General features: G+C 42.5%; 1 protein-coding gene across 1 annotated transcript in view; it reads right to left on the minus strand.

The window, feature by feature from the left end:
* ARMC2 (armadillo repeat containing 2) overlaps positions 1 to 16,053 on the minus strand; it is a 158,503-nt gene that overhangs the window by 41,981 nt on the left and 100,469 nt on the right. The window contains exon 11 of the mRNA XM_007940821.1: positions 10,786 to 10,885. Within this exon, the coding sequence (XP_007939012.1) occupies positions 10,786 to 10,885 (100 nt within the window). The remainder of the gene's footprint in view (positions 1 to 10,785; positions 10,886 to 16,053) is intronic.

The raw sequence follows: 16,053 nt of genomic DNA on the forward strand, positions 1-16,053 counted from the left end.
ACTTGACTGCTAACCAGAAGGCTGGAGGTTCAAACTCACCAGCCACTCCTGGGAAGGAAGATGGGGCAATCTACTTCCATAGTGATACTGCCTCCGAAACCCAAGGAGGGGTCACTATGAGTCGGTCCCACTCAGGGGCACATTACAACAACAACAACAACAACTCTGCCGATAAGGAACCCTAGTGGGACAATGGTTAAGTACTTGGCTAACTGAAAGGTCAGCCGTTCAAAGGCAACCAGCTCTCCATGGGAGATATGATGTGGCAGCCTTGGAAACCCTATGGGGCAAGTCTACTCTGTCCTATGATTCCAACTGAGTCAGGATCAGCTAGATGGCAACAGGTTTTCGGGTTGCCCAATGGTTACATGCTCAGCTGCCAGCCCAAAAGTGGGCAGTTCGAACCCCCCTGTGGCTCCACAGCAGAAAAGACCTGACAGTCTGCTTCCCTAAAGTTTGTTGTTGCTAGGTGCTGTTGAGTAGGTTCTGAGTCATAGTGACCCTATGTACAAACAGACCAAAACGCTGCCTGGTCCTGCACCATCCTCACAACCACTGCTATGTTTGAGCCTATGTTTGCAGCCACTGTGTCAATCCCGCTCATTGAAGGTCTTCCTCTTTCTCACAACTCCCTACTAAGCATGATGTCCTTCTCCAGAGATTGCTCATGAAACTTGCTATCCTCACTTCTAAGGAGCATTCTGGCTGTATGTCTTCTTCTGGCAATCCATTTAATATTTAATAAATCCATTTAATATTTTTCCCTGACACCATAATTCACAGGCATCAATTCTTTAGTCTTCCTTATTCATTGTCCAGCTTTCCTGTGCCTATGAGGCAAGTGAAAATACCATGGGTTGGGTCAAGTGCACCTTAGTCTTCAAAGTGACACCTTTGCTTCTTAATACTTTAAAGAGGCCTTTTACAGCAGATCTGTCCAATGCAATATGTCCTTTAATTTCTTGCCTGCTGCTTCCATGGGTACTGATTGTGGATCCAAGTAAAATGAAAGCCTTGACAACTTCAATCTTTTTTTTTTTGTTTATCATGATGTTGCTTATTGGTCCAGTTGTGAGAACTTTTGTTTTCTTTATGTTGAGATGTAATCATATTGAAGGCTGTAGTCATTGCTCTTCATCAGTAAGTGCTTCAAGTCTTCTTCACTTTCAGCAAGCAAGGTTGTGTCACCTCCACATCACAGGTTGTCAGTGAGTCTTCCTCCAATCCTGATGCTGCATTCTTCTTCATGTAGTCCAGTTTCTCAGATTATTTGTTCAGCACATAGGTTGAGTAAATATGGTGAAAGGATATAACTCTGTCACACATTTTTCCTGATTATAAACCACATAGTGTCCCCAAAAGAATACAGCCTAGGAAATCCTATGAGACAATTGTACTCTGTCATATAGGGTTGGTATGACTCAGAACCAACTCCACAACACACAACAGCTCTACTCTGCCCATGCCAACTTGTTTCTGTTTGCTCTTGGTGGGGAAAGGTGTTTTCTGGCAAAGGCAAGGGAACCAGTGAGGCTGCTCTCTATACAGCTAGGAGTCATTCACCAACATTAAGAAAGGACATTCCAAACATTATGGCAAGAGCTGGAGCTGGTCCAGGAGAGAGTCCATATTTAGAAAAATCTGAACTCACAGCATTCCAGAAATCACAGTAGCCGTCCCATCAGGAAAGCCTGCTCTTGGATCCACCCTAGGAACTAGAGGCGTACCCATACATAACACACATGAGATATGATACCTGCTCACAAAAGTCTATAACCTGCTTGAGAAGACAAAGCTAACATATGTAGGAAGACAGCAAAGACTATCCATGCTAAGTAAGAAGCTGTACATTTAAGGAGGTTAGGGACTCCAGCGTCAGAGACCATTTGGGTTCACACGTGTGACTTTATTTATCTCCCTGTACCTCAACTTCCTCATCTGTAAGACGATGTATTGTATTAAATGAGACAAAATAGGTGAAGCATAAATCATATTGCCTCATGAACCAGGCATTGTATTGAACTCTTTGTGTATTACACATACAATGTTAATAAACAGCATTGAACTACATGGTACAGACCCAATGGTCTTACAGAGTTTAGATAAGAGGATGCTCTGTGAACAATAGAGGGTTCAGCAAAGTTATCATGAAGGAGTTTCAATTCAACCTTGAAACTCTGTGAGATGAGGATCTGTGCAGGGGAAAATGGGGGTGGGGTGACAGGGTAAGGAAAAGGTCTTGGGAAAGAGAACACAGCTGCCTTTCTGTGACCTGGGGTCACCTTGTTTGTCTTTGATCCACAGACTGTTCTAAAGAAGCTGTAGGCCTTAAATATAAAACAAGCGCACACAATTTTATTACACTACTTGAATCACACTTCATACAAAACCAATGGCTCCTTCAAGTAAGCCCTGGTGGCAAAGGCCCCTTCAGGGGCTATAAAAGGAAACTACCAAGTTAGCCTCCCTACACCCTGGCCAGATCCAATGACAAAGCAGAATGTTTTTCAACCAAGACAACAGAGAATATTTCCAAGAATTAAGGTCCCCTGAGAACTCCCTGGGTGGAGCAAACGGTTAAGCACATGACTACTAGCTGAAAGGGAGGTGGTTCAAATCCACTAAGAGCCACCTCAGAAGACAGGCCTGGTGATCGGCTTCCAAAAGTTCACGGCAGTTCTAATGTGACATACACGGAGTCACCGGGAGTTACACGGAGTTGCCGGGAGTTGGAATCAATGCAACGGCAACTAATGTCAACAAGGTCCTCTAAGGAAAATATCAGTTGATGTACTGTCAGCTGAGGGCTATGAACTTTCCACATAAGCTTCATTGTATGGTTTCTCATTAAAACAAATCTATATATAGTTCAATATCTGGAAATTTAATAATTAATAGCAATAATAATAGTGGCAGCAGCATCAACTAACGCACGGTACTAACAATGTGCCAGACACCATTCCAAGCATTTTGTTGTCGTTAGCTGTCATTGAGTTGACCCCTGACTCATGACAACTGTAATCCATAGGATTTTCATTGGCTGATTTTTCTTCCTGGTCTTAGTCTGGAAGCTCCACTGAAACCAGTTCAGCATCAGAACAACATGTAAACCACCACGGTGTAGATCTGCATGAGGCATTTTGGCTGGAAATCAAAACCTGGTCTTCCCCAGGGATTTTCTCTTTAGTGTAAGTCAATTAGGCTTCTCTGGTCCTGTTCCACTCCCATATATCATTGTCAATTTGCCAATAGCATGTACACCATGCTGTGACCTGGCTGTAGGTAAAAAGCAGGTTTCCTTTCAGATCATCATTCCTCAAAACTCAAATGACCTCATGGATGAACTGGGAAAGGCTAGGTGTTGCTTTTCTTTTTCTGAAAACTCTCTCAGGCCCCATCTACTTCTAACTTTCTTTGATTCTAATATTTTTGTGCTGCATAGATTGTTAAGAGTGAAGTGGGGAAGAAATCCTAGGCTTTGGGGCAGGAAGAGTTAACTGCTTGCAGAGGGAAAAAGGAGGGGGTGGTTCCTGGCAGCAGGGATGCCAACTGAAGGATGGCATGTGCCATCAACAAATGGGGATGGCAGATTGCAGCACCAAACTTCCAGCAACTGCTACTCTCACTGTTGTTGTCCTCTTACTCAGGGTTGGCTAAGGCATCTTTTTTTTTCTTTCTTTCCTTCTTTCTTCACCTTTCTTGAATATATTCTCTGCAAATCTAGGGAGCACGGAACAGGCCAAAGTAGAAACGATTTCACAGGAGACTGTGGAGGTAGTGCTCCCTTACCCCCCTGCCAGTGCCTGTCTAGACCTCAACAGGAACCTTGACAAAGGAGGCTGGCCATGGGCTTTGCAGGGCTCCTCTGCTCACTGCAGGCGGCCTCTGTTCCTGGTCACCCACCACCATTCTCCCCCATGGTCCAGAGAACTGCATAAGGCAGAGAGGTTATTTACTGCTTCTCAGCCCAGTGCATCAAAAGTCTACAAAACACCACTTAATTAGCATCCTACAAAAATCTGTGAAAATTAGATAAAGGACAAAATCATCAATTTGTGGATGAAAACGATTTCATTAGTATGCAATTCTCCCTAGAATTACACATTCTCTCCTTTATTCTTAGACAATATGTGTGAACTATCTATAAATCAACATGCAAGCTTTACAGCATTTTTATTAGATGTCACACCACGGTGCATATTCACACCACAACTATGTGGTTTTGAAATAGCTAAATGAAGATCAATCAGGAGAGTGCTTTTTTTTTTTTTTTTTTAATAAGAAGGTAGTCTAGTATAACCAGTTCATATCGACTTTCTACTTTTGCTTAAAACAGAATCAGCCCAGCAACAGTTATGGCCAACCACAGCTCAGACAAACAGGTACAGTGAGGACAAGAGGCCTGATCTCATTCATGTATTCCAGTCAGAGTCTGTGATATATTCTCTTTAGTTTAGCATATGCTGTGTTTCCAATGAACAAGAATGTTACTCAGTCTGAATGGGCACCACAAGCCTTTAACTAAAACAAGAAGCAGGACACTGCTGAACAGAACAGTTCATGTTGACTTCCAACAACAGCAGCAGCAGCTGTTGAATGTTACTTTCCGCATGAGAGAGACTGGCCTACAGCCAGGGAAGGAGATTTTACCCTATTCAAAGAGTGGAAATGGAGGCTTCATGGGACTAACCCGAATCAAATATTGGTGAAGGGAAGAGCCAGAATTTGAAAAATCAACTATGTACCCATGATTTCCAAACTTCCAGCCCAACTCCCAGTTCCAACCCCACATTCTCAATGACGCTCATCTTCAACCCCAACAGCATCTTTGATCCCTCTCTGAGTGCCCTCACCATTACCAACTTCCTTCAACTCTGTTATCTCAAAATCTTCCCCAGACCCTCCCTTTCTATCCCTACCCTACTTAACTTATCTGTAGACTAATCTCCCCCCCCCAAAAAAAAACCATCCCCCAAAACCCAGTTGTGGTCAAGTCATTCAGACTCATGGTGAACCCATATGTGTCAGGGTAGAACGTGGCTCCAAAGCATTTTTAATGGCTGATTTTTCAGAAGTAGATTGCCAGACCTTTCTTTCAACACACCGTTGGGTGTACTCGAACCTCCAACCTTTGATTAGCAGTGGAGTATGTTAACCATTTGTACCTTCCTGCCAGGGACTCTTGGCTCAGGGGCTCCTCCCTCTATGATCAACATTAACATCACTTTGTGAAACACAGCTCTTATATCATTCCCTTGCTCAAATATATCTAATGACTACCACTGCTTATTAAATAAATGTGAAAGCCAACCTCTAATGCACCATCTGGCCCCATGCGACCACTTCTGCATTACCTCACATTATTCCCCATCCGTAGCCAGCCAAAGTGAACACATTCCTTCCTGCCTCCCACACCCTTTCTACTGTACCTCCAAACAACTGATGTGCATAATGTTGACCAAGGGGCAGGAACAAGATCAAGCTGTCACAGAAAGAATAAACTATGTTCAGCAGACTCCACTTACTTAGGAGAGAACTATTTCTACTGAGTAAAGGAAAACATCTGAAAAAGATTTTCAAGAACAAGTTGAAACCGAAGGGTTATAAGTGTGTTCAAACTCTATGTTAAACAGAAAATTAAATTAATGAAGACACCCTGTTTAAATTTGGTCAGAAACTTCTGGTGCAATCTGGATCTGAGAGCTGAGTCAGGATATGCAATTTGCAACATTCACACAACTTCTCAGCCCCAAACAAATCCAAGCATTAATTGAACTTCCAGGTGGCTTGAAGAACAGATCAATTTTATCAGTCTGGAAATCAGACTGTGCACTACCGCAAAAAAAAAAAAAAAACCTAAAGTGGATTAACAGTTTACTTGAGTGTTTAACTATGTGAAATGAAAGAATCTGAGACATTGGAGACCCAAAACCAAGAAGCTAAGTAGAAAATCATTTAAAACCAGAAGAGATGTTAATTAATTTCTCCATCCATCTATGCATGCCATTAGCACCCACTATATGCCACCGAATGTGGCTATCACTAAACTCAAAGCCCCATGACACTGCTAGAATTTCACTGTGCTCTGGTTCTTTTTTAAGCCAGCAGACATAAATTAGGCCTTTGGGTTCCATGTTGAGCAGGGGAAGAGGCAGTTCCACAAGGGCAAAGCAGCAGGAGCTGGAAAGAATGAGCAAGCCAAGGGTTTATTGTGCCGCCCGCCCAGTCAGGGGTGCAGACCAAGGCCAAGGTTGGAAAAAGCGGAGAGCTCAGCCAAATGCTCGCCGCACCCCCTGGGAATGTGCCTGCAAGGGGCTGGGAAGGGAGCCACAGGGCACGCTCCTGCCAGAGAGGAGGCAGAGGGCAAGCTGAGAGCCAACTCGCCCATTTAAGGCGCCAGGGGAAGGGGAGGAGGCGCCTTCCTAACCAATCCTCACTGGCCCCAAAGAGGATGGAGGGGAAAGAGAGGTCAAGTTACTCTGGACTGCCAAGCGGCTGGAGATGCATTAGCAATGAGCAGCTGGAAGTACGGCGGACGCTTCTGCTTTCAGGCCACACACTGCAGCCATCCCAGGTCTCATTTTCAACACCACAGTGTATGCACATTCCAAACCAGTCGGTGTGCACTGTGTGTACATGACTGAAGACAACTGCTTATCCTAAAAGAAGTCTACATGGAGTGAGGGGGCGTGACTTGCAGTGCAGGACAAGCCAGGCCGTGTTTGGTCATTCCCAGATCTGGTTTGCGAAGCCCCTGACGATGGTCTTACTTCTGGAAGTTCCGTTTTGTTTTGCAAATCAAAGACTCAATCATATCTCAAAGTGGAGAGGGTGAAACAGTGGTTCAATGGACACAGATGATGGGAATGTAGACAAAGGTTATTCCTTTTGGACCTTGACCTTTGCAAAAATATTGCCCGTCTTACAAAAGTCTTGTTTGAGGCATTTCACCAGATCTCTTGCCCAGTAGATATTTACAGAGAAATGGGGAAACTCCCTTCATCTTCTTCCAAAAAACAAACCCGAACTTATTTGGCTGAGATGCTAAATGTAGCAACACTGACGTCAGAGGCACCTCCTCAGGCAGGCTCAGCTTTGCAAAGGCTGATAGCAACCCTGCTCATTCCATAGTTATTAAGCTATTAAGCCCATCTGTTTGCACATTTGGCTTGTACCAACTGTAGTTTACATCATAAAGCATAAAATATGTGTGTATTTCTTAAATGAGATTTATCATTTAAATGAATTTTGGTTAGCATTTTTAACAAATACTTTACCTAATGCAAAAGTTTTGCTTTCAGCCTGAATCAAACAGACTGAAACACTGTGTTTTTGTGTGTATGGAAAATGGGTCTGGTTATACCGTGAATCGTGGACAAATTAACCTCACAGACGCAAGCCAAAGAAGTTTCCCTTGTTCTCCCTGCGTAAGGCCTTTATGAGAGCTGGGAGGAGTGGCTTCCTTTGCTCCGAGACTGCTGATGAACCAGATACCCCAGGCTGTGTACCACAACCATCACATACACACAGAGGCAGATTTCACCGAACGACTGTGTGCACAGAGAAGTTTTGTAAATGGAATCGTATTTTATTTGAAATTAACTAGGAAAGGTAGCTAGTGAAAGGATATCGTTAACTTCAAAAATAATTTGCCACTACCCATTACCAGCACGTTGATTCCCGCTCGTGGTGACTCCATGTGTGTCAGAGGGCTTTAGATGCCTGGTTTTTCGGAAGCAGGTCACCAGACCCTTCTTCAAGATGCCTCTGTGTGGACTCAAATCACCATCCCTTCGGTTAGCAGCAGAGCTCATTGACAGTCGTACCACTCAAGGACTCCGGTTTATCACTAATCACTCTCAAATTTACAAAGTTTAGATATGGAGTATACTGAACTTTCCCAAAACAGGACATCTTCAGGAATATTTGGTGATTCTTTTAAGAAAAAATGTTGGTGGTTGTTGCACTAAAAAGGAGCCCTAGTAGTGCAGTGGTTAAAGTGCTAAGCTGATAGCCCAAAGGTCAATGGTTCAAACCCATCAGCCACTCTGCAGGAGAAAGATGTGGCAGTCTGCTTCCATGGAGATTCAAAGAAAAAACACCAAACTCACTGTCAGCAATTCCATTCTGACTCATAGCAACCCCCACTGGGTTTCCAAGGCTGTAAATCTTCATGGAAGCAGACCACCCCATCTTTTTTCTGGGGAGAAGCTGGTGGATTCAAACCACTGACCTTTTGATTAACAGCCAAATGCCTTAATCACTACACCACCAGAGCTCCTTTCCATGAAGATTACAGCCTTGGAAATTCTATGGGGCAGTTCTACTCTTTTCTATAGGGTTACCATGAGTTGGAATTGACTTGAGGGCAGTTGATTTGGGTTTGTTTCACTAACAAAAGAGTCAACAACTTGTGGTTTGTCTGGATAACTGAGTAAGGTTAACATGCTTTCCTTGCAAGAGGCAGAACTGGGGGTCCCACGGGAGAAGGCCCTGTATGTACGCACGTGCCTCTCCAGAAAGGCCTACCTTGACCAGAGTCTCGAACCTTCAATGCCCTAGCATGTTATCAAAGTGGGTTTGGTTCTAGGACTGCTTGTTTTGGCACAAGTTTGACAGAGAAATTCATGGAAGAGTCTAATATATTATTGCATTTTCTTCAGCTATGAAAGCACCCCTCAGCTGCAAAAGGTGTGCAGTTATCACCACTCACCTGGACACCTTCACTATACCTGGCCTGCTTGAAAATTTGGTTCCTACTCTGACAGGAAGATTCACTTTCAGCCACATGACTGTGGAGAAAGACTGACCCTGTGTGGCTGATTTGATTAATCTCTCTAAAGTCTCTTGAGGTTTTGTAGAAAACTTTCTGTTCTCAATAATGGAGAAACAATTATTTTAAGGAATTACCTTAATAATTTATACTATAGATTCCCAAACCTGGCTGCTGATTTGAATCATTTGAGGATCTTCTTAAAAACAGGTTTTTGGACCTCATTCCACACCAGAATCAAAACCTCCCTGGCAGGGCCTGGGCTGCAGTGTTTGTGATCCCAGGTGATTCAGGTATTAACCAGGCCCCATTTCTTTTGTAAATATCTACTGGGCAAGAGATCTGGTAAAATGCCTCAAGCAGGGCCTGGGAATCTGTGTTTGTGATCCCAGCTGATTCTGTGATAAGTCAAGTTTGAGAGCCACTGATTTAAATTCAAGAAAGGATTGTAAATCTCACCCCCTTGATGTTGGCTTTTGTAATATTGCTTTCTAAAAATTACTATAAATCCACATTCCTTCTAAATAATTTTAACAACACAGATACATAGAAATAAAAACAAAAGCCTCCTTTATCATCATTATTGACTGACTTAATAGAGATAGATTAAGTGCAGTACAAAAGACCCATTCTTGTTTGCTGAAGTCAGACTTTTCCTTGAGGAGAATTAACTACAAATAAGAACAACAACAGGAAAAGTTTTTACCTTTGGTATTTTCTTAGATATTTTTTTTCTTTCTACTCATAGAAACATTTTTTAATGGGAAACAACAACGGATGGGGGAGGAACTTTTACCACTCCCAACAGCAGTCAGTCCTGTGATACTGGTTCAAAGCAGAATTTCACTCACAGGGGACTGAGGAAGCTACTGGCCACAGCCACATCCGGTGAAGCTCCTCACCAGGCTTGGCAAGATCGTTTAAAGAGGTGTGTAGATGACATTTAATTTATTACTAAACTCACTGCCATCAAGTCGATTCTGACTCATAGAGACCCTCACTGGGTTTCCAAGACTGTAAATCTTTATGGAAGCAGACTGCCTCATCTTTCTTCCATGGAGCAGCTAATGGTTTCAAACTGCTGACCTACTGATTAGCCAGCACATGTCTTAACCACTACACCACCAGAGCTCCTTCATTCATGACTAAAGAGGGGTTCTTTCTTTCATGTGTTTCTTGTTTCACAGATTTTTGTTTCTATGTTCTTTGACATACATAATCCACAAACATGATATTATTTAAAAATGATCTAAGAAAAAGAAAATCTATGCTGAGTGCATAGGTACTTCACAAGCTCAAGACTGGCAACACTAACCATTCAGAACAGAGATGAGGTATTCTGGCATCCTAACTGTTTAATCACTTTGTGATAGCTACGTATGTTAAAGGACTACACAACTTCCAAAGCATATTTCCATGACCCAAGTTAGCTCATTGCCATTGAGTCAGTTCCAACTCATGGCGTCCCCATGTCTTACAGAATAGAGCAGTCCCTGGGGTCTTTTTTCTTTATGGAAGCAGATTGCCAGGTCTTTCTTCTGATGTGCCTCTGGCTGGACTCAAACTGCCAATCTTTCAAACAGCAGCTGAGTGCATTATTTAGGGGACCCCAACCTTTAGATTGCATCAGAAGCCCCTGTGGTTCTTGTTAAAATACAGATGACCAGACCCCACCTCACTCACCTGACTCAGTAGGCCCAGCTGGGGTGTAGAGCCTAGAAACGTTTCTTCCCTTTTTAACCAGGGATGGGGGCCATCCACCCTCCTCTCTAATGCAAGACTCCACTACAGTATCTGATTTAGGCAATTTTGATCTCAAACTACTCTTTCCCCCAATTCCCACTGGTCGCTCACTGCCTGCTGGGACAGCCTGTTCCATTTCTAAACACCAAATTTAATGGAAGCTTCTAACAGAAACCTGTATATTCAAAATATATAGCTATTCCACAGGAGCTTACACAGATACACTAATACACAGACATACTGAAGAATTAAAGGCATGAAGAACTGACCTGCTTCTTCTGGTATTTGTTTATCAGATTCAAAAACAAGGCATAACATCTGGAATAGTTGGCCAAGGCTGCACAAGAGTCATGGTAAGATGTAAGTTTGCTGCAGAAATTCCAAATGGGAAAATGAAAATAAACTTTATTTTTCTATAAAATTCAAAACACAGAGTGTCACTTTAAAAACAGTCTGTCAAAGGGTTTCACAGTTCATGAAAAGGAATCTAGAAAAGGCTCAACACCAGTCCAGAGATGCAGCAAGGAAGCTTGCTGCCTGCTCTAGACTCTGAAGGGAAGGGAGACGAGACAATTGTTTTTTAATCCTTTGCAAAATAGACACTTGTAGCTATTATATACATACAGGCTGTATAACACTATCCACACTATCCACATGGTTCCGTAAATACAAGTGAAGAAATTTACCTAAAATCTGGTTGGATACCAATGAATCCCCTGGGATCATGGCAGAAGCAAATGTAAAACCACTTAAATATACTAAACTAAAAACTCACTGCCATCAAGTTGATTTGACTCATAGCAACCCATCCTTGAGTTTCTGAGACAGTATCACTATGGAAGTAGATTGCCCAATCTTCCTTCTGAGGAGTGGCTGGTGGGTTTGAACCACCAGCCTTCTGGTTGGCAGTCAGATGCCTTAGGCACTAGGCCACCAGAGCTCCCGTGGTAGTTAACTTTGTGGGTCAACTTGGCTGGGCCTGGTTGAGTGGTTGGGCAGCTGGATATAGTATTCCCTATGATGAGACTGGTAATCACCTCCATGGTAAATCTACTGTGAGCAGCTGAGTAGCTGCCTTAGGGATATGGTCTGTTTCCTGTATATAAGGAGAAGCTTTGGGGAATGGTCTCTACCTTGTGGCATGCTTGGACCCTGCATGTAGCCATGATGTTGTTCAGCAGCCTGCCATGCCCTGCTGACCTTGGGACTTAGGATGGACTTGAATTAATAGCCTGCTGTGTGGTTTGGTAACATTGGGTCTGTGCCATTTTATTTATTGACCCTGGGCTTGTTAGCCTCAGCAGTCAGTAGCTACTGAGTGAAGAGATGCCTCTAGCTTCAGTGGACCGGGAGCAAGAGGCAGAGCTGAAGCCCAAGGTTGAGGGGCTTTCACCCAGCCCCTAGAGCCTGGCACTTTGAACTCAGACTTCCAGCCTCCTGAACTGTAAGAAAATAAACTCCTGTTTGTTAAGGCCATCCCATGTTAAGGCCATTCTTGTCAGAGTGGCACTAGGTAACCATAACAGCTCCCTTTAATATACGAGGCAAATACTAACCAAAATAATGCTGGTAGACTATATTAATATCAGGCAGAATAGACTGTAAGGCAAAAAGTCTTCAAAATAGCTTTGAAATGTCTAAAGCAAAACCAAACCCAAAAAACCCACAAGTCCATGTTGACAAATGCACATCAAATTGAGAGATTTTCATAATTCTCTCATAGTAATTGATAGATGAATAGGTTAAACATCATTAATGTTTTTGAAAATTGATCATTCATAGGTGTGGTGTAGTAAATTACATAGTGTGGCTTTTTCTAGCCATAAGTCTGTAAATTTCTAGGTGGAATTTGCTGTGAGCAACTGAGTAGCTCCTGACTGTTAAAGTTATCCACCTGGGGTATTTCTGTTGGGAGTGGCACAAAGCAATCTTCTGAGAAGTTTGCTCTCTGTCAGGTGTATAGAATTCTGATGTTGGGATTGATTAGTTTAGTCACTCTGCCAGGCTCAAAAGGAGCCATCCTAGAAGCAGAAGAAATCTCTCATTGCCAGCTGAGAGACATGAGAGATGTGCATTGCTCAGAGAGAGACATGAGAGACACATGCTGCTGGACCAGAGACTGAGAGAGACTGTTGGCTGAGAGATGGCAGGCTGAGAGAGACTGAGCGTGTTCCTGAACTTCCCTAATAAATCCCATAATCTGAGAGTTCTGTGTGGCCACCACAGTGAATTATTGAACCCAGCAGAGACGTGGTGGATGCTGCAGGAGGAACGGTTGGTGTCAGGGTTGATGAAAGGGCTGGAGGGAGGCATGTCTGGCCTTGCAGGAATAGGCCTTGGGCTACTGATGGTGATTCTGTCTTCCTCTTGTGGGGTTAGAAAAGGTCAGAAGATGGCACCTCCCTGTCCCTTTGGCAATAGACCATAAACAAATCTCAACAAATTGCAGAGAATAGGTATTCACAGATCACATTCTCTTATCAAAGCGCAATTAAATTACTACTCAATAAAGCAAGACATATTTTTTAGAAAAGAATATCTATTAAATTTAAAAACACATAGCTTAAGGGTCAAAGAAACATGGAAATCAGAAACTACTTAGACTTATGAATTACAACAAAAATATTCCAAACCTAAACTCTGGGGTTGCAGCTAAAGCAATATTTAGAGGAAAATTTATAGCTTTATTAATCAGGCTGGAAAGAAAAGAGTTGAACTTTTAACTTAAAAAGTCAGAAGAGGAAAAATATACCCAGAGAGAATAGAAGAAAGGAATTAATAAGATAAGAGCACCAAAAAAAAAAAAAAAAAGGAATGCCATCGCATCAGATCCGCCTCATAGCGATCTCTCCTTGGGTTTCCAAGGCAGTATCACTACGGAAGAAAATTACCCAACCTTCCTTCCAAGGAGTGGCTGGTGGGTTTGAACCACCAGCCTTCTGGTTAGCAGTCAAATGCCTTAGGCACTACGCTACCGAAGCAGAGGGATAAAATAGGCAACAAACATGCAATAGAGAGGATCAATAAATTTGCCAATAAATAGGCAAAGCTTTGACAAGACTGATCAAAAAAAAAAAAAAAAAAGTCACCAATGCAACGGGGTGTAATATAGTTGCTAAGTGTATACATATTAGAGCCGGACCACTCAGTTTTGAATTGCAGTTTTACCGCTTGCTGTGTGGCCTGGGGAAAACCACTAAATCACTCTATCCTGCAGTTTCTTTACATGTAAAATGAAAATGATAGTAACAGTTCTACCTTTAACAAGTTGGTATTATAAGTATTAAATGAATTAGTATCTGGCACACAGTAAGCACCATATGGGGGGAGCCCTTGTGGGACAACAGTTACTGGCTGCTAACTGAAAGGTCAGCAGTTTGAACCCACCAGCCACTCTGAGGGAGGAAAGACCTGACTATGTGCTACCATAAGATTTTGTGTTGTTGTGTTCTGTCAAGTCAATTCCGACTTACAGCAACCCTTTAGAACAGAGCAGAACAGCCTCATAGAGCTTCTTAAGATGTAATCTTTACAAGGAACACATCACCAGGTCTTTTCTCCTGTGGAGCTAATAGTGGGTTCAAACTGCTGACCTGCTGGTTTGCAGCCAAGCACATAACTATTGCACCACTGAGGCTCCTTCCATAAAGATTACAGCCTAGGAAACCCTATGGGGCAGTTCTACTCTGTCCTTCAGGGTCACGATGAGTTGGAATTGACTCGATGGCACACAACAACAAGAAGCACTATACAGTCATGTGTCACTTAATGTCCATGACTCATTCTGTGAAACAGTGCATCATGTGACTTGGATATTGTGCAAACACCATTTGCAGTCTGGTCCTGCTTTTTCTTTAAGCATCTTTAATGAACTTCGTGCCCTAGCTATGATCATCAATGTGCTAAGAGGGATTTGCTTCTGTGTTTGGTCTTCAATCTATGTCACTGCAATTTCTCCATACCTGATAAAGGTCCCTCTCACATTTTCCTTGGCCTTGTAGCTTTCAGTGGATCTGATCCCTTAACAGCTTGGAGAATATTTGCTTTGTTTTTGAGGATTGTTCCGTGTGACATGCCTAAAAGATGAGCAGCAGCATTCACTGATTTTCGACCTTTGTGTTGTTTAATAACCTTTTGTTTCACTTCCAAACTGATGCTTCTCCTTTGCCTCTGGCTGCTGCTATCATTAGCACTGGTTTTGCTGCATTTGGGAGCCATGATGAACTTCACAGTAATATTTTAGAAAGAAAATTAAACAGAGTGATAACTCTACAACACTCAAGAGACATGCAATACATGAGATTGTATGCTGCTGCCTACAAGCCAAAGCATACACTGTTAATACAGTAAACTTTTTGGATAGAAAGTACAGTACAGTATATACATAAGCCAGTAACATAAGCATTTATTATGACTATCAAGACATATGTTTTAGGTTATATATGTACTGTACTACATATATACTCTCTTTCTTTCTCTTTCTCTCTCTCTCTCTCCCTCTCTCTATATATCCTCTAACTTTGCCAAACATGATGTCCTTCTCCAGGGACTGGTCCTTCCTGACAACATGTCCAAAGTCTCTCACTATCCTCACTTCTAAAGGGCATTCTGACTGTATTTCTTCCAAGACAGATTTGTATGTTCTTCTGGCAGTCCATGGTATGTTCAATATTCTTCACCAGCACCGTAATTCAAATGCATCAATTCTTCTTCAGTTTTCCTTATTCTTTGTCCAGCTTTCACATGCATATGAGGCGACTGAAAATACCATAGCTTATGTTAGGTGCGCCTCAGTCTTCAAACTGGTATCTTTGCTCTTTAACACTTTAAAGAAGTCTTTTGCAGCACATCTGTCCAATGCAGTATGTCCTGCCTCCTGCCTCCATGGATACTGATTGTAGATCCAAGTAAAACAAAATCCTTGACAACTTCAATCTTTTTTCCATTTTCATGATGTTGCTTATTGGTGTAGCTGTGACGATTTTTGTTTTCTTTATGTTAAGGTGTAATCCTCTGGTAGCATAGCACTTTAGGCACTTGACTGTTAACCAGAAGTCTGGCGGTTCAAACCCACCAGCCACTCCTCGGAAGGAAAGTTGGGCAATCTACTTCTGTAGTGATACCGCCTCGGAAACCCAAGGAGGGGTCATTATGAGTAGGGTCCGACTCGATGACATACAACAACAACAACAATCCACTTTAGTCTTTGATCTTCATCAGTTAAGTGCTTCAAGTTCTCTTTGCTTTCAGCAAGCAAAGTTGTGCCATGGTCATTTTGCAGCTTGTTAATGAGTCCTCCTCCAATACTGATGCCACATTCTTCTTCATACAGTCCAGCTTTTCAGATTACTGACTCAGCATACAGATTAAATAATATGGTGAACCCTGTCACACCCCTGTCCTGATTTGAAACCACACAGTATCCCCTTATTCTTTTCGAATGACTGCCTCTTGGTCTAGGTACCAGTTCCTCATGAGCACAGTTCAGTGTTCTTTTTTTTTTTTTTTTTAATTAGGATTTGGGTGAAGATTTACAG

This window comes from Orycteropus afer, unplaced genomic scaffold (genome assembly GCF_000298275.1).
Source record: "Orycteropus afer afer isolate SDZICR_OR568_19922 unplaced genomic scaffold, OryAfe1.0 scaffold00072, whole genome shotgun sequence".
Lineage (NCBI taxonomy): Eukaryota > Metazoa > Chordata > Mammalia > Tubulidentata > Orycteropodidae > Orycteropus > Orycteropus afer.